Below are 18,079 nucleotides of genomic sequence, written 5' to 3'. Positions count from 1 at the left end.
GCACGTGCAGAAAGCCTGCTGTTCTGGGGGAGCTCAGGCTCCCAGGGACCACCGTGTCCTTCTCTAATCTACAGTCTGGTTATTTTGTCCCCGCGTGTAAGGCAGACTGACCACATGGAGCAGAGGTCAAGAGAACTGAGGTCAGATTGCTGGTTCCTACCACGCGAAAGCACAGTTGTACACGCCCTCAAAGTAGCCTCAGGCGGGTCCCTCCAGAGGCGCTGAGCCTGTGCCACTGAACCTGTCTGCCGCATGCACACCTCTACGTGCGTGTGTTTATAGGCTCACGTAGGTGCATACCATGCATAACCAAATACAAACACACATCCACAGCCCCTGCTTTCTTCCCTTGTGCTTTCTCTGCATCTAATAGAGGAGCACATTCCTCTTATCATCTTTTTCCAGTCTCCCTTTATGACTTCTCCTGGCTCCTTGCTCTGGCTTTTCTGCTCCCTGCAGTCTTGGGTGCTTTGTGATTCTCTTCAGGCATCTGGCCCTGCTCTTCCCAGTGTACTGAGTGGAGGGAAGGTGGGGTCTGCCCTGCTGGGTTCTCAGGGCCTTATCTTGCTTTCAGTGCTTCATCTTGAATGTGTCCAACCTTTTTAGCCACTTGGCTTTTTATCTTGTTCCTGAGGATTCTACTGCGCATCTCCCAGGGGAAGAGACTGTTACTTACCCTGCTCTGTTCTACATTCCCCCCGACCGCTGCTGGTCTCATGCCAGGCTGCTGATGGGTGCTCTGTTAATGGAGAAAATGGGAGGAGTCTGTCCCAGCGGTGATTCAGCTCCTTATGCCATTTTCCGCAGAGCTTATCAGCTTGCCCCCGCCTGCCCCATGCCTGGGCAAGTTGTCCTCGCTACTTTTAATGTTTTCTCTCTGGAAATCACTCCCACTGTCCCTGCCCCTTCCCCTTGGATCCTCAGAAGCTCCCATCCCATTGAAATCTGTGTTCTTATTTTTTCTTTGGCTAGCTTCACTACTTTTCTTTGAGGTATTTGGGGGACACTTTAAAAAAATATATATAATTTATTGTTAAGTTAGCTTAACTTATGGTGTATACAGTGTGCTCTTGACTTCGGGAGTAGAACCTCATGATTCATCACTTACATACCACACCCAGTGCTTTCCAACAAGTGGCCTCCTCAATGCCCATCACCCATTTCCCCCTCCCCCCAATCAGCCCTCAGTTTGTTCTCTGTATTTAAGAGTCTCTTAGGGTCTGCCCCCCTCTCTGTTTGAAACTATTTTTCCCCCTTCCCTGCTGGGGGGCACTTTTGCCAAACATATCATCCGCCTTGAGATGTCAGCAGGTTCACCCTTAAGTGCTCAAGACTGGAGGCTTCTTAAAGGCCCTGTCTCCTTCACATGACGAGCAGCTCACTGCTTCCTGAGGGGCCTGTTCCACCGTGAACACCCCTGGTTGTCAGTTCTTCCTGCCACTGAGTCTAGAATCTGCCGCTGCTTAGAGCTCCCCCCGAGAGGCTCCTGGTTCCTATCCTTGCGGCCACTTGGAAAATCTGCGTCCTCTCTATCTTGTGACGTCTCAGCTGGACTAGGAGTGTCCTTACCCTGCTCAGTGAGACGGCACACAGCCTTTGGGGTCATACTTAGCTAAGTTCAGGGCCATGTTTTTCCCTCTGCCAGCTGTGGGGCTTTAGGCATGCTCTGTAACTTCATCTGTCTCCTCATTTGTGAAATAAAGTTCCTAATACTTACCTCTTTGGGTCCTTGAGAGAACGGAATAAAACAGCAGAGTTAAGATCTTAACATTATGCCTTGTACGTAACAGACACTGTTACTAGTAGTCATTTATTAATATTACCACCACCAAGCTTTCCATTTGGTAGACCCTGTTCTAGTGAATGGAGGGTGGGGAGAAAGTGTATGAAATATTGGACAGTCTCTTATGACGTTGTCGGAGGGTAAACACAGTCGGGATGAAAGCGAGCAATAAACGAGGCAGCAAATGGAAAGGCGTGTCTGAATACAAGGGCTGGGATGTTTGGTGCTGGTAATAGGTGCCCTACACGGTCAGGATGGAGAGAGCTCAGCCCAGCCAGGGGTGTTCTCCCCTCCTCCCTCCGTCAGCTCTCCCACATGTTAAGGAAGCCCCAAGTCTTCATCCAACCCAGATCATTTCCCTGAGCTCCACCCACACCTATATGGTCAACACCAGTTGGACACTAACCTCTGAACAGTACACACCACGCTTGCCCTAAAACCACCATCTGCTGCCCAAATCTCCTGCAGGGATGTACCGCCATCTGCCTGTTCACCTAGAGCAGTCAGCCAGTCCCTGTCCTTGGCTCTTTCTCTCTTGACCCTGAACCTATTGATCCTACCTCTTAAACTGGACTACAGTCTCTATGTTCCTGCCCCGCTCCTAGCTTTCCCGCAGTCCACGTCTCTGTCACATCTTTTCTAAATTGCCGCAGCACCCTCCAAACTCTTCTGGTCTTCAGTCTTGTTTCCTCCGATCTGCTGTCACAAGGTGAGCTTGCTAAATTCCCTCATCTCGCTTTTCTGCCCAAAGCCCTTTACTGGCTCTCCACTGATCTCAGGACAAAGTGCACAGCCTTCACTCAGGCCCAGAGGAATGATAATCAGAGCTACAAGGCTCCTCAGTGCCCTAGCCACTTCCATTCTCTTCCGCCCTATCACTCACCATGCTCATTGCTTTTCAGCCATGCTAAACCACATGAGGCTTATTCTGAGAATAAGCCAGATTCTCTCTATCTCCAGTTTTGCTATTTCCTGTGTCCAGAACATCCATCATGTCAGGCATCTTTAAGATGCTGCTCAGGTGTTGTTTCCTTTGTGACATATTCTTGGGTACCCCTTTCCCCAGGCTGGATTAGATGCCCTTCTGGCGTGTTCCCGTGCAATGCATCATGCTCTGTGGCAATATCTACTTGTCTGTCTTCCCTGCTCGCCTCAGAATTCCCACATAGGTAAGAACCCAACCCTGTATTCATCCTTGTACCATCATACCTAGAACAGGAACTGGCCCAGAGTAGGAATATATGTAGGATGTATGGATGATTGGGAATTTAGGATCTGAGTGGAGCCTTGAGAGATGGTCTGGAGTCAGATGACCTGGGTTAGAAATCTGGCTCCTTCTCAGCCGATCTGTGTGCACTGGACAAGTGACTTAATGCCTTACTCATACCTTTAGCTAGCCTTTTAGTATTTGCCGTATGCCAGAGTGATGGGTGCTGGAGATGGAGCCTGAGTCCCTGCCCACCTGGAGCTTCCAGTCTAATGTGTTACAAAGACATTTGTTGGAGGTGACGTGAATGCCAGGACTGCAGAAAGGGCTCAGGTAGAGGCTAACAACTGGACTTTGGGCAGGGAGGCTGGGAAAGCCTCTCTGAGGAGGTATCCGAAAGGCAAAGCAGGTAGTTCTGTGGGGGAGGGGAGAGCACTTAAGGTGGGAAGAACTACAGGTTTGGGCCTGGTGTAGGGAAGAGGGATGTGATTACTGCAAGGTCAAGTGTGGCTCAAGGGTGATGAGTGAGGGCGAGAGAGCAGCTGGAAGTGAAGGGAGGGGCAGTGGGGCCGGACGTGCAGGCCTGATGGACCATGGGTTGGGTGGCTATGCGTAGCCACTGAAGGGCTCTAGCAAGAGAGTTAAGGCACTCTGGCTTATGTTTGGGAACAGTGTCTGAGAGGCAGAAGGGACAGGAGTCACTGTGGTGACACAGGACAACTCGGCAGCTTCTGGCTTAAGTAATAGGATGGATCCTGTGTTATTACTAAAACTGGGGAGGATCAAGAGCAATCAAGAGTTCTGTTTGGGCCGTACGAGGTTTGAGACGTCTGTGAGTATTCAAGTCATGCACATGCTTACAAGTGAGAGTTAGAGTTGGGACAGAGAGGGTAGCGGGAGCTCTCTGACCTTGGGCTTCCTCCTTGGTAAAAAGGAAGTATCAGCTGGATTGATTTCCTAGGCTGCTTGAAGTAGTCCATGAGATAAACCTCATGAAGCAGTCTGGCAGCAGTCTGGCTGAAAGAAAATGCCCTCGGGTGATGCAGAGTGGGCTGTCCATGCTGTCCATCCTGCGACATGGCAGTGGGTGATGAGATGTGGTTTAGAAACATGGAACTGAAACCGGCTGTCTAGAAGAATTCCAAATACTGGATATCGAGGAAAACCCTTCCCTCCTTAAGTGTAGGCTGTGCTTAGTGGCTTCCTTCCTAAGAGCACAGTATGGAAGGGGTGTGACTTTACTAGTCAATACTACCTTGGCTGACAAATCATGTTGATGGCAGGTACCTCTGATATGATGTGCTGGCAAATTCCAGTCAAGGAACATTCTACAAAATACCTGACCAGTATCCTCAAAACTGTCGAGGTTATCAAAGTTAGGGAAAGTCTGAGAACCTGTCGCAGCCCAAAAGATTACATGTAGTGTGGTATTCTGGATGGGATTCTGGAATGCATAAAAGACTTTAGGAAAAAACCGAGGAATTGGAGTTAAATATGGACTCCAACTTATAATAATGTGTCGACGTTGGCTCATTAGGTAGGATAAATGCACCATGTTAACGGCAGGAGAAACCGGGTGAGGGGATACAGCAACTCTGTTCCGTCCTTGTAGCTTTTCTGTAAGTCTAAAACTATTGTAGAATAGAAGTTTGTTTTTTAAATTAGCAATAAAACCAGCCTGGAGTCGGTATACAGGTTAGAGAGAGGTCCTTCCACCTTCTGCACCCAAATGCCATCCTTCGTCTTTAGAGAATGTTTCTGGCAGCCCTGGTCCAGCTTTCACCCTTGAGGACTGAGCAAGCTGTCTCAACGTGTAGACAGGAGTTGCCTTGTTTTTGGAATTCTGGAAACCATTCCTACACAACCTTTTGCCTTCTCTTTGGAGTGTATCTTCTTACTCCAGGGCCTGTGAAGAAACTCAAGTATCCTTGGGGCTGAGGCATTAAAGTGTCTGAGTGGTGCAGCTGGACTGGGGCCTCCATTCCAGCGCCACAGGCCTCTTCGTTCACTCTGTCAACAGATACTCATTGTGTACCTACGATGAGCCAAGAAGTATCCTGGGTACCAAGGATACAGCAGGTAAAAAAAAAAAAAAAAAAAAAAAAAAAAAANTGGTTATCAAAGTAATATAAGGCCTTTGTGGAGATTTGCAAAAAAAGGAAAAAAAAAAAAAAAAAAAAAAAAAAAAAAAAAAAAAATTCCTGTTTTCTTGGAACTTACTCTCTCTCCAGTGGGGAGAGACAAATAAATGAATAAATAAATGCCAAGGAGTGAGAAGTGCTAATAAGTAAAAATAAAGAAGGGTGAGAGAAAAGGGAGGTGCTATTTTAGACAGGTTGAGCAGAGAAGGTTTCTCTGAAGTGACATTTAAGCCAGGACTTCAATGAGGGAGCAAGCTGCATGGACCTAGAGGCAGGTGCAATAGCCTGTGCAAAGACCCTGAGGCAGAATGTGCCTGGTGTGTCTGAGGAATGCAGAAGAGGCCAATGGGTGAAGGGCAGAGTAAGAAGAGAGATCAAGCAAGGAGGTCAGATCATGTAGGCCTTGTGGGTTATGATGAGGACTTTGGATTATATTCTTAGTGGGAGGGGAAGCCACTGGACACTTTAATGCAACCTGATTAACATTTTAAAAAAACCTCTCTCTGGCTGCTGTGTGAACTACGGGAAGAGTAGGTGGAAGCACAGATAATTAAGAGGCTATCAGAACATCCAGACAAGAGATAATAGCAGCAGTGAAGGGGGTGGGGAGCTGCTGGGTTCTGGATCTGTCTCAGGAAAGCCTGTAGGATTTGCTGGTGGACTGGATGTTGGGTATGAGAGACAACAGTCAATGGTGCTTCCAAAGGTTTTGGCCTCAGAATGGAAGACAGAGGGGGAAGTCTGCGCACAGGGGAGCAGTTCATACCACAGGGTTGAGTGTGGGAGAGAGAAGGCCAGAGGCCGGAGCTCTGTGCTCCCCAGTGTGCTGAGGCCGGGAAGCTGAAGAGGGGACATTAGGGAGGAGGGCAGGTCACAGAAGTGGAAGGAGCGCAGAGCGCTGTCCACAGGTCAAGTGCAGAAAGCCATTCTAACAGGTAGTGAGCGTGCACAGGTGAGGTCAAGCAAGAAAACAGAAGCTCGGATGTGGCAACTCAGGTCACTGGTGACCTTGGTAAGGGAGCTTCTGAGAGGGCTGCTGAGGATCAAAGCTCGGAGATGCAAGTGGAGGCAGGGAACATGAACGACTCGAAGAATCTCACTTTAAAGGGAGCAGAGACGTGGTGTGGCAGTCAGAGTGGGTCTAGGGCAGGGAAGCTGTTTTTAACACGGGGGCTGTGCCTGAATGTTGGTGTGCAGGTGTGAAAGATCCGGTAGAGATGGTGGCAGGAGAGAGGGCGCAGCTGCAAGAGTGAAGCCCTGGAGGCGGGAGGAGGCAGGCCCAGGATGTGGAGTCAGACACAGCAGGCTGGGGGGTTAAGCCTCTTCCTCATCCTCATCTGTCCCACCAGCTGCTCGGTCTCCTCAGTTCTAAGCTGGATGACACCCCCATCCACCCCCCCNCCCCCCCGCCCCGCCTGGGGCTCCAGGGAGCTCCCAGGTCCCTGCCAAGCCCCTGCACTGCCTGAATCCTCTCCCATCCCATCTGCCTCCCATCCCCCAGGCCTCTCATGGAGCTTCCGCTCTGCCCCGAGGCAACACTCATATCTTCTCTAGCTCACCTTAGACACAATTCTGGCATTTCTTCTCACCAACCAGCCTGTACACCTTGTTCGGTAACTAATGTGCAGACTGCATTTCTGGGACATTTTCATAGACCTCACTGGACTCTTCCCCTTGGGAGGCAGGCATTATCTCCATGTTTCAGGCTCAGAGGGTTTGGTGCAGGGCCGCACTGCTGGCGTCCAGAGCATCCCTCCATTAGGGCCCTGGAGCATAGGGCTGGGGAACCAGTGACAGCCTGCCCTGCCTGGTCACCTACTCCTCTGTGACTGTGTCCTGGAGGGCAAGGAGGCCAAGTCCCAGTCTCTGCACACTTCACAAGAGGAGGGTTGGTGTGCAGGCCTCTCTCCTGGGAGTGTGCGAAGAGCCCAGCACCCAGGGAGCAGGGGCTCTGACTGTGTTCCACCTCTAAGTTAAGGGCAGGCAGGAAAGCCAACTCAGTGATAAACCCCGGCTCCACCCTCTCGCCCTAGGCCTCAGACATCACCAGCTTCTAAAAACTATGGCAGGACATCAGCCTAGTAGAGGAAAAGAAGCCAAGTTCTAATCATCAATCAGAAGATAGAAGCTGCCTTTGACACGTCACTGTCTTGGGAAGTGGGATTTGGGGATGGTGAGTCCTAGAGAGAAAAGAGATTTTGGTGTGAGAAGAGTGTTATTTCTGACCTCTGCTTGCCTCATACTGGGAGAGACACCTTTATGCCTGTTTCTAAAATTAAGGAAATGAGAATAGGCTTCTTCCAGCCATGTGAGAGGAATTGATTTTGAGAGGAGACGGCTATGTTGTGCAGAGAGGAGAGGGCGGGACAGATCCTGCGTCACAGTGAGAGGCATAGAAGCCCAAGCCTTGCTAGTTGGTAAGAAATCACCAGTTTATTGAATGAAAAACCCAACATCCACTCAGTCCCTCAAACCCCACCCCTCTCCGGCCCCAAGAGAGCAGCTCAGCCCAGGAGATGCTCTGGACATCAGGGCTGAGCAGGGGTATAAGGGCTGGAGGAGTTCAGGGAGGTATGGAGAATGAGAAAAACACTTTTCAAAATGAAGTTCTGTGCAAAAACTTNTGGCGGCCCTACGTGCTCAGCTTCTCCTGAGAAGGCTGATGGTCGAGGCTGAGGAGTTGGCTCAGACCCCATGGCAAGAGGGAGGGTTTGGAGCCTGCCGGAGAGAGGCCTGGCTGGGAAGGCGGGCTCTCTGTCCAGGCATGAGGAGGGGAAGAACACACCGGGGAATGGGACATAAATGGACATGGTGGGCACAGGGAGATGTAGGGTCACAGACAATACGCCGGTGGGGGTCTGCCTCCCATCTGTCCCAGTCTGGACTTCAGGAAGAGGCAGCGCTGTGCTGGGGTGCAGGGGGTGGGAGGCAGAGGGAGGAGAGTCATCAACAAGGGGGAGCCACAAGGACAGCGACTGGTGCCCAAGCGAGTCACATGGAACCACCAAGAGACTGGCTGTGCAGAGAACCAAAGAAACACTCAAGGACGCTCGCGACATCTGGGGGGGGGCGCCTGGCGGTCAGTGAGGAAGTCGTGCATGGGGGAGACCAGGAAGGCCCCTGCACCCCAGAAACACATGGCATCACCACAGAAATGCTGTTCTGGGGTGAGGGAGGGTAGGGCTGCTCCTGTGACTGTGGAGGGGAAGGGGTCCCTTGGGCTCAGGGTGCCCCTCCTACCCTGCACTGGGAGAACCCACAGCAGCAGGAAGTGGCCCTGGGCCCCACTAGAGGGGGGCAGGTTGGGCAGCCGGCAGAGGAAGGGGGAGGGCTAGACTCCCTGCTGGGGGCCAGGGTTCCAGGGTTCCTATTTCCGGGAAGGAACTGGTGCCATGTGGGGAGACTGGAAGTCGGTGAAGGAAGGCCCAGAGGACTCAACTCCAGGGATGGGCGCCAGAAGGCAAAATCGACATGCCCTGGCCTGGAACGAGAGGGAGAGGGCTGAACAGGAGGGAGGGGAGCAGCGTCCCCACTGGCAGTGTCCTTCGGGACTGGGCAAGAGAGATGCAGGCCTCAGGGCCAGGAAGGGGGTGCTGGACCCGGGCCTGCTGGCCTCCCCCTGCCCGCAGGCGGTGAGGCTGGTGGCAGTGCCAGGAGGGAGAGTGGCCAGGAGATAGTGCCCTCAGGTGGCCTTGCTGCCACTGAACAGTCCCACTGGAAAGTGCTTGACATGGGTGGGCCACTGGGCCGCCAGCTGGAAGAACTTGATGTCACTCCACTCGACTCCGTCGATGGACACTGGGGTGACAGGGGAAGGAGGGGGTGACCAGGGCTGCTAAGGCCACCTCCCCAGGGTCCCTCGGGGAGGGCCACTGCCTCCCTCCCCGCAGATCCCCTGCCCTTCTTCTTCCCGCCCTGCCCAGCAAACCCCCTCCTGTGTCTCCCCCTACCTCTCAGCATGGTCTGCTGCTGCTTGGCAGAGCAGATGAGGCGGCTGATGCCCTCGATGACCTGGCTCTTGGAATCTACCTCCTTTTCTCGAGGTTTCTTGCTCAGGAAGATGGTGGGAACTGTAAAGTAAGCACAACCACCTTAGTCACAGCCTGTAGAAAAGTAGTCACCCCCTCCTCTCTCTCATTCCCACCGGCCCCCCTTCCTGTGGGGAGGGGAGATGATCTGCAGACGGACATCCTCTCTCCTCAGCTCTGGGTAGGCAGGCAGCACATACCAGGATCTTTGAGTCCCGCCCCCTCCCCGCACAGGCCTCTCCTTGGGCTTCAGTATCGTCAATTGTATAGCGAGGACCTGGGACCAGTTGGGTCTCTGAGGTCCCTTCCAGCTTGAGCGTTCTAGGTACCCTTGAGGGCAAGAAGCCTGTGCCCTTGAGCTCCCCTTTCTATGCACTCGCGCCCACGTAGGGCCGAGTCTGCTGTGGCTGGGAGGGAGGCCACACAGGAATGTCTGCACCACCTCTGCTCTGGGGATGTCGGGGCAGCGAGGAAGACATATGGAGCTGACAGGCATGCCCTTGTTTTGGCTTGAGGCCAGGCAGAGTCCCCCGCTTGCCCCCAAGAGGAACTGTGTGGAGCAGAGGCATGAGCGGAAAGAGGCCCAGCTGCTTTGGGAATGCTCTGAGGATGGAGGGTCCAGCAATGAAAGAAAGCCCCTGCCTGACAGCTGGCTGACGGGTGGGGCGGGGAGGGCCCTGGAGTCACCGGGCAGGCATGTCCACTACGGCAGGGGCACAGCCAGGCCGGGGGAGCAGACGGCACACACTTCGCTCTAGCCCTGGCCGTGGGATTCCTGCCTTATACTCTCAGCGCATAGGACCCAGGCCACCCCCAACTCTCTCTAGTGACTGAAGTCACCCTGTTTTATCCAGGATGGGGTGTGTTCCTTTAATTCTTAAGCAACAAGTGTTCTGCTTCATGGGGATACAGTGATGGCCTCCTCTGTCACGTGGTCCATCCCTGAGGGCAGTGGCTGGAAGTGCTCCCTTCATTATGGCAGCCCTAACTGCCCTGGTCCCTAAGGTGCTGATGGTCAGCAGGTAGGGACCAAATGCTCATTGGGACATCCTTTTCCTTCGTTACAGAAGGAATGGCCTTGTCTCGCAAGGTGAGGCAGGACCCCGGGCTGGTCCACATGATATATGTGTTGCTTCACTCTTAACCAAAGGTCTCCCGGAAGCAGATTCTGTCCCAGGCCCTAAGAAGAGATGGGGAACCCCGGTGACCCCGACTGTCCCTGGCCTCAGATGTCACTTACCTTTCTTGTTCTTCTCTTTGGTGACCACAGTCATTGCCATGGTGCCGGAAAGCTGGGCCTCCCCACCATGGGGCAGGCGGGAAACCTGCACTGAGCGGAAGACGCTCTTGAGGGTGTTCTTGGAACTGGCGTCCCTCTTGTCACCTTCCCTTCTCCGTTCACCGGGGTGGCCCAGCCAGTAGTCCACCTGGAGGCCAATGACGTCCCCATATGGACTGTTGGGGCTCCTGAGGAAGGGGAACAGTAACGGAGAGTAGGCTCTGCCCTCAGTTCCCAACTACATGGCCAGACTGGAGGGCCCCGAGGAGACTGCCAGGCTCTGGGAGGGGTGAGAGGAGGCGGCAGACTAAGTGGTTCTGGGTTCCCTCCAGTCTCATGGAATTGGTTCGTGTGGGAAGGGAGAGACAGGCTGATCAGAGGACAAAGCCAGGAGCGGATAAAGACCTGAGGCACTGTGAGGGAGGGGATGAGGGAAGCAGAGAGGAAAGGAGCTTTAGGAAGAAAAGCGTGCACGCACATACATACACACACTCATATGCACACACACACGCACATACACATATATTACACATCCAACAAGGAGAGCCCAGGCAAAATGCAGCCAAGGGCTGGAGAGAGTAAGTGGGGCAGAGACAGAACCCCCTTGGCCAGCTCCACAGCAGCCCCAGCAGGGAAAGCTGGTGGCTGCTGACCCGCGGCTTTCTCTTATTTATGGCACTTCTGGCTCAGGGATAATTTTAGCTCTGAGGGGAAAAAGGGCTGATGTTTTCTTGAAAGGAGGCGTCAGACACAATAGGTACACAGGCTACAAAAGTCATCTGACATTTCTCTTTCTGCCTACTTTCGGTGCTTCCATTAAAAACCAGCTTAAATGGGATAGAAAAGGAGGTCGAGGGAAAGGCTGGTCCCCAGACCCCCAGGTAGCCTGGAACCATGAGGCACTACTGGCTGTGTGGGACTCCTCCTTTCCTGCGCTGTCCCTTCCGTAAATCAGTAGAGACCATATGAAGAGACCATATGACGGGAAGAGAAAAGGGGAGGAGCGGGGAGGGAGGATAGGGGCTGGGACCCGAGGTGCAAGCTAGGCTTCCCCCCATCTAAGAACACTCATATTCTTCAGGGACCATCACCCTGTCACTGGTGTTTCTGGAAAAACCACAGGCCAGTGTCTCCCCTCTCTGCTGCTCAGGACCATCCCCAGAAGAAACACAAAGAGGTAAGGCAGAAAAAAGGGAAACAGGGAGGGAGAAGGGGCAGGGGCCCTTTCTGTTCCTGACCCACGCCTGCCCTTCTCTCACCTCACAGTCTGCCCCCCCGGGCACCCTGCGGGAGTGCCCTGCTCCACGCTCCCTCCGTCAGCTCCTCTTGTCCTCAGGCCTGGCAGGAGAGCTGCCTTCTGGGAGGCCACACTGACCACCTGATCTAAACTATGGGTACTTGAGATCCTAAAGAAATTCTTTCCCCTTTCGGAACCATCCCCCTCCTAATTTTTTATAGCACTTACTGCAACCTACACAATTTGAATTTTTTTGCTGCTTTGGCGTTGCCAGGGCCCAGAAGCCTGAGCTCCGGGACTAGGACGAGCCTTTCTTATTTGCTGTTACAGCTCCAGTGCCTCAAACGGGCACCCTGCGGACAGACAGACAGACTGAACGCACCAAAGAAGGCAATACCTCTCATGTGTCAGGCAGCAAACCATACAGGTTCTTATTTAAGCCTCACAAAACTGTGACACAGCTATTTCACTCTACTTACACAGTCAAAAACGAAGCTCAGCAACTTGTCCAAGTGACAAAGATTCTTTGCTTGACCAAACTTTAGAAACTTTAGTCTAGTTCCTAAACCTTTTCCTAGGCCCATTTGCATACATCTTGTAAAATCCTGTTAGCAAGAACCCTGCTAAGATGTTAGCAAGAGCCACCCCCCTCCCCCCCATCTGACCACCTGGGACACCGGCTCAGCTTCCTCATCCTCTACCCGCCCAGGAGATGTCTGACATCCTGACTTGTCTTCAGCAAGAATCTTGTTAGGTAGGTTTAGAACCCTCCCGACCCCCTAATGTTTCTTCTTTTCCATCCACACCTGCTCCCTGGGCAGAAATCCCCACTTGTGTCGGTTCTGCTGGGAGGTGAGCCACCCCGACCTGCAAGTCCCACGGCTGTGCTCCCTGCACCTGTCTCGGTGGCTGCGCCTTGATGTGGTCTCTCTCACTGAGCTTTAACAAGTGTCACTGAGTAATTCATTAACACAAGCTAATGTAGTGGACCTAAAACAGAACCACAACGCAAACCCAGGTGTGCAGGACTCCCGTGCCCACACTCCACCTTGCTGGGCAGTCCCCTAGCAAGACTTCTGTATGGCACTTTACAGGTTACAAAGAGCCTCTCTGCCATTTGTCTCATTCAGTTCTTTTATCCTGGGAGATAGGGAAGAAAGCAGTCTCCATCGTACAGAGCTGTTCCTCTTGCCCGGCTAGTGACCTAAGTCTCTGAATTCAAATTCCTACGTCCTCGCCACTAACCTGCCTTCTACACTCAGTATGCAATGCTGCAGGACGGGGGTGGGGTCAGTATGGCTCCTGGGCCCTGAGGGAGGGGCTGTGGGAAGGAGAGGTATGGGCAAGGGCCTTACCCCACAACCGCGAGGGCACTGCTCATGGATGGGGATGAAGGAGGGGTGGCTGTGGTATCTCGGCTCAGGCCCGAGCTGGAAGGCGGTGATGTGGAGGGCACAGTAAGGCTGACCACAGGTGAATCATCCCCATCACCTGTCAGGGGGACAAACATAGTCAGAGAAGGGGTCAAGGTGCCGCTCTTTCTCAGCTGCAGCCAAGCCTTTGACGCCTCCCCACCGCCCCCTGCCACCACTTCAGCTAGGAAGTGAAGGTACCCAGTTTTCCTGCTCAAACTCTGATTTCACTTTAAGACCCCCCCAAATCTTCACCTTCTGGTCTGCTGGACTAGAAGGGAGGCCCAGAAGGCATCACCTCACTTCACACAGAAGCAAAAGAACCCCAGGCTCACCTGCAGTGGAAGGAGAATCTTCAACCAGACCCACCTTCACCACCTGAGAGAAAGAAGAGATACTCCATTGAGTCTTCTCGCTAAAGCTGGACACATTTTGAGCCAGCTGGGAGCAGGTGTTTGGACACAACAGCCATTATTGTATATTATTTGGTCAGAGGCTTTTAAAATTCTTTGCAAATCCAGAGCAGACAAGATCTTTAAGATATATATAAAAGCCCAGTTCCAAACAATGAGGTGGGGGCACATGAGACCTTGTGGCTCCTCTCTGGGGAGGGCAAAGCCACCTTGAAGGCCAGAGCCATTTCAGTATTCTGATCTCATTTCTTCTAAGATCACATGGGCAGGAGGCCATCTTCCCATGTCAGAGAAGTAAAGAACGGCTCTGAGAAAGTCGCAGGGGAGGCGCTCTCTGAATGCCTGCCTGTTGCACCAAGCAAGGAACATGCTGATGTGCTGATATCAGCTTCCTCCTTTCCAGACCTGTTGGATGGAATCTGGGAGAGTATGGGTAAGAAAGTGATCCCAAGCACCCTCAAGACAGTGGTATTAATTTCAGCTTCCCAAAGGATTTTTCGATTTCTCATAGAGAATTCTGGGAAGGACAGAGGGGGCCCTCCAGCGGCCAGCAGAGGGCACAGCTAGAAACAGACTTTGAATGTCACAGCTGTGACTTGAAGTGACAGGGAATTCTTGAGAGGTAGCAGGTGAAGGGCCTAGCATCTGGCAGAGGTGCAGCAGAGCTGGGGGGGTCACAGAAGCTGAACCCTGAGGCCTGGCGGGGAGTGGAGATGACACGCAGATGGTCCCATCAAGGCTGCTCAGAACACAGTGCTGCTCTTCACTGAAGCTGGTCTCAAATTCTCTATGCATCCTTATTTTAGTTCCCGGAAAGTAATAGATCGACACTCTGAACTTCTTGGGTGCAACTCCCCTTGTTCCCCTGGCATTATATGAGGCTGCCAGTTCCTTTGTTGGTTTCAATTTTAAGTGTTTATATTTCTCTCTTGTCTGTGAGGCCAGTGTGTGCAGCAACCCACAGTTCCATACAGATGTGTGCCAAACCATCAGCTTAGGCTACAGACCATGGCCTTTGAGTAAACAGGAAGGGAAAGAAGGGACCCTTCTTTACAGTGGCACATTTGGCCCTGAAGACAGAAACACCTACTTCTTGGACTTCTCCTTAGAATATCATCCATCATTATTTCATTTCTGAGGCAGCTTTCTTTTCCCTGGAGGCTGCAGAACCTATGCTCTGGATGTCCCTCCCGATGTCCTTCCCTAGGCCATGGCACCAGGTTCCAAGCATGATGTAATAAATATGAGACACTTAGTGATGATCTGGGGTAGCCCATGATTCAGGAAAAGAGGACACTGAAAGGAACAGGTCTGTACATGTCCCAGTCCACGGTTTCTCCACCTTGGCACTACTGACACTGAGGCCAGATCCATCTCTTTGGGCGGGGGTGGGGTGGGGGTAGGAGAGCTGAGGAGCTTCCTCAGCTGTACCCTGAGGAAGTTTAGCAGCATCCCTGGTCTCTACCCACTAGATGCCAGTAGCACCCCAACTTCCATCTGTGACAACCAAAAATGCCTCCAGACACTACCAGATGTCCCCTGGGGGCAAAACCACCTCTGGATGAGAACTGCTGTCTAGATGAATCTTTTATTTGTTTGTGTGTGTGCAGAGAGGCCAGGAGAATGGGTGGAGTGCAGAGGAGCGGGGAGTCAGTACTCACACCAATGAAGGGGATAAACTTCTGATAGGAGTCTTCATCAGGGCTGTTGGGAGAGAAAGGAAAGCCTTATAGTTAGTGGGTGATACTGCATGGAGAGCTGGGGATACAAGCTTTTGATATTTTATTGTGGCTTCAAGGGAGTCCAGACACTATATGACACTTTCCATCATGTCTCAGGATGGCATGAGGAGCCACAGATGGAGGCATGAGACTTGATTCTGCATACTACACTTCCTTCTCCCACGTGTGGATTTCAGTCCCTGGGATGGGCTTCTCTTACCCTAAGGGGGCATCTATTTGCGTGGGGAGGCCCAGGACAAGGATGGGAGGGCCTGGGTGGGAGGCAGTAAAAACGCTGTCTCTCATATTCTCTCGGGTTTCTACAAAGAGAAATGGGGGAGAAGGAAACTACGGGAAAGCAAAGAAAACTCAAGATTTATCTAGCCCACCCACCCAATTTTCAGGAAATCCCCTGAAGTCAAACTTACAACTTATGCCTGCAGGTCAGCATGGCTTCAGCGACAGGGAGCTGGTGTGTCACACCTGCCCCATTGACATACTGCATGACTCGTCCCACCACGTCCAGTTGCTCTGCAGAAAAGACAAGAGATAACTGCCAATTCATTTCAGCAGGGAAACCCGAAAGCCTTCTTAGATCCCCTTGTTGAGACCCATCAGAAGACCCTAGGAGTTGAGGGAGAGAAAGGGTTCTAAATATCCTCTAGTTTTAAATAAAAGGAATGAAGAACCAAAGAGCTGTTCTCTCCCTTCCAATCTCTTGTTTGCAGTTCCTCAATGCTCCGCTCTCTTCCAGGCTAATCATGCTCATGCCTCTATTTTGCTGACACCAATCTCATAACCTAGAAGGACTCCTCCACTCTACCAATCTCTGCTTATCACTTCCTTCAAGGTCTGGTGACGCATTTGCTACTCCTCAGCCCTGCAGAACTCAAGCTCACTCTGAGTGCTGCCACTTTTACTCTGTATTTCAGAGAAAACACACGGTCAGCGCAGCTTGCTCATCAACAGATTGCTTAGTAACTGTTCTCTGTTTCTTATACTTGATCTCTACAACTAGAAATGTCCTCCCCACCACCTCCTCATGGCCTTCCTTATTTCTAGATGTATAGGAGTAGAGCAAACAGCAGAGATTATAAACATCCAGAGTGAAGATAGGAGGAGTCCACATAATGGACCTCCTCCTAATAAATACTTACTGAAAAAATAAACATGCAAAGGAATTGGGAGTGGTAGAGCCATAGGGAGGAAAAAAAGAAAGCTCTCCTGGCCTCCTCCTTTGGCCAAGACTGGCCCTCCATGAACCAGGTGGCATCTGCCTCAATCCCTCACAAAGGGCCATTACCTGACACTGGAGGCTCCGAGCGACTGAAGAGGTCTCTCCAGCCAGAATCGAGGAAGGTGCTGCTGTATCTACTGTCGACAGAGCCCAAGTATTTGGCCACAGGGTGAGAACCTGGGAGATGGAAACCACAGAAGGTAAACTGGTTAAGGGACAGAATACAGCCTGGCCTTTGATCTCCCTAACTGTCCCTTCTTAGGGCCCAGCCCCAACATGCTGCTTCGGGAGTGAAATCTGCAGCATCTTTACCGAGGGGAATGATGAGGAAGCGCATGTAGCCAAGCCAGTCAGAGGTCTTGCTGGCTAGCGACTTGACAAAGAACCGGAGGATGGAGCTCAGGTAACTCTGGCCTCCCACTGCTGCCACCTTCACTGGCCTTGGCATGGAGGAGTTGCAGTTGCAGCTGGGGAGCAAGGAAAGAGTCACAACCACATTTAGGGGGTTCGCCAGCATCCTGCTCAGACGAAGGCCCCAAGCTCTGGCTTTACTTGCTCTCAACAACCCACAGGGGAAAAATAAGCCAATAAACAAAATAATACACAGCGAGGGCAGTAAACTACAGTGCTTTTGCAATTAGGAGAGAAGTCTAGGATCCGAGAGGGCAGGTCATTGTCTACAAGGAGGAAAGAATTAGCTTAACCTAATGGGAGACAATCCGGCAGGGCTGCCAAGGGTCAGTGGTGGGTGTGAGCCCCAGATGCCTGGAAGGCCCGCAGTCCGCATTCCCATGGACTCCGGGCCCCTCTGAGGAGGTCCTGGGGAGGGAAAGCCCTGGCTCTGGACGCCAAGTATCATGGCACAGTTAGAGGGATGAGAGCAAACGGCCTTTGTAAAACCCTGGTTCTTTCTCCCTGGTCTTCTTCATCCTGGGTTTAAGAAGATGTGGCAGGTCAAGGGGCACAGGTGGGGAGGCAGGGAGAGCCGGAGAATGACATTTTCACACCCTGACCCCTGGGGGCAGCGGGGACAACAGAGCACCGTGGCCTGGCACTGCCGAACCACACAGGGACTGGGGAGTTTTGGTCTGGTGAGGCCGGGCAGTCCTGTCGCCGCTTCGAAGTCAGGGTGGGAGGACGAGGCCAGAGGGAGCCCCAAAGGACAGGAGATAAGCAGAGCCCTTACTAGCGCTGAATACGGGTGAGCAGGGCAGACAGCACGGCCTGGACCTCCACGGTGGAGCAGGTACACACGACAGGCTTCCGTTGGTCCTGGAGCAGCTCTGCCACGTACTGGCGGGGGGGCAGGGAGGGAGAGGGCAGGGACACAGGTGAGTCCAGGCAGCAAGAACGCAGCTCCCCCACAGGCACCAAGGGAGCAGGCTAGGCTGCAACACCGGCTAGAGTTGCAAACCCCGTCCTCTGTCCTTCAGACCAAAGCCAGGCAAAGGTCAGGTCTCTGGCTGTCGGTGCAGAGAAGGTGGGGCTAGATCCCACATAGACACACTAGCTAGGAAACGTGGGAAGGTTTAGAAATCTTTAGATTCTCATGTTGCCTCTGTAGCATATGTTCTAGGTGGCAGGGCTCCTCACAAAGAGGGATTCTGCCACCAGGATCTAC

At 52.5% G+C, this 18,079-nt stretch overlaps 1 protein-coding gene across 1 annotated transcript in view; it reads right to left on the bottom strand.

Annotated features, from left to right (window-relative positions):
* Window positions 1–7,761: 7,761 nt before the first annotated feature.
* The window catches only part of PACS1 (phosphofurin acidic cluster sorting protein 1), a 42,206-nt gene continuing 31,888 nt past the window's right edge, over window positions 7,762–18,079 (bottom strand). Inside the window, exons 14-23 of the mRNA XM_077771390.1 lie at window positions 17,645–17,751; window positions 16,771–16,925; window positions 16,525–16,635; window positions 15,650–15,752; window positions 15,162–15,204; window positions 13,423–13,465; window positions 13,031–13,166; window positions 10,400–10,626; window positions 9,082–9,201; window positions 7,762–8,929 (exon numbers count right to left, since the gene is read on the bottom strand). Coding sequence (XP_077627516.1) covers window positions 8,814–8,929; window positions 9,082–9,201; window positions 10,400–10,626; window positions 13,031–13,166; window positions 13,423–13,465; window positions 15,162–15,204; window positions 15,650–15,752; window positions 16,525–16,635; window positions 16,771–16,925; window positions 17,645–17,751 — 1,161 coding nt within the window. The 3' untranslated portion in view covers window positions 7,762–8,813. The remainder of the gene's footprint in view (window positions 8,930–9,081; window positions 9,202–10,399; window positions 10,627–13,030; window positions 13,167–13,422; window positions 13,466–15,161; window positions 15,205–15,649; window positions 15,753–16,524; window positions 16,636–16,770; window positions 16,926–17,644; window positions 17,752–18,079) is intronic.

Source organism: Crocuta crocuta, unplaced genomic scaffold, assembly GCF_008692635.1.
Source record: "Crocuta crocuta isolate KB4526 unplaced genomic scaffold, BGI_CrCroc_1.0 scaffold647, whole genome shotgun sequence".
Taxonomy (NCBI): Eukaryota; Metazoa; Chordata; class Mammalia; order Carnivora; family Hyaenidae; genus Crocuta; species Crocuta crocuta.
The sequence above is the reverse complement of the archived record's forward strand: the minus strand, read 5'-3'. Positions and strand labels throughout refer to the sequence as shown.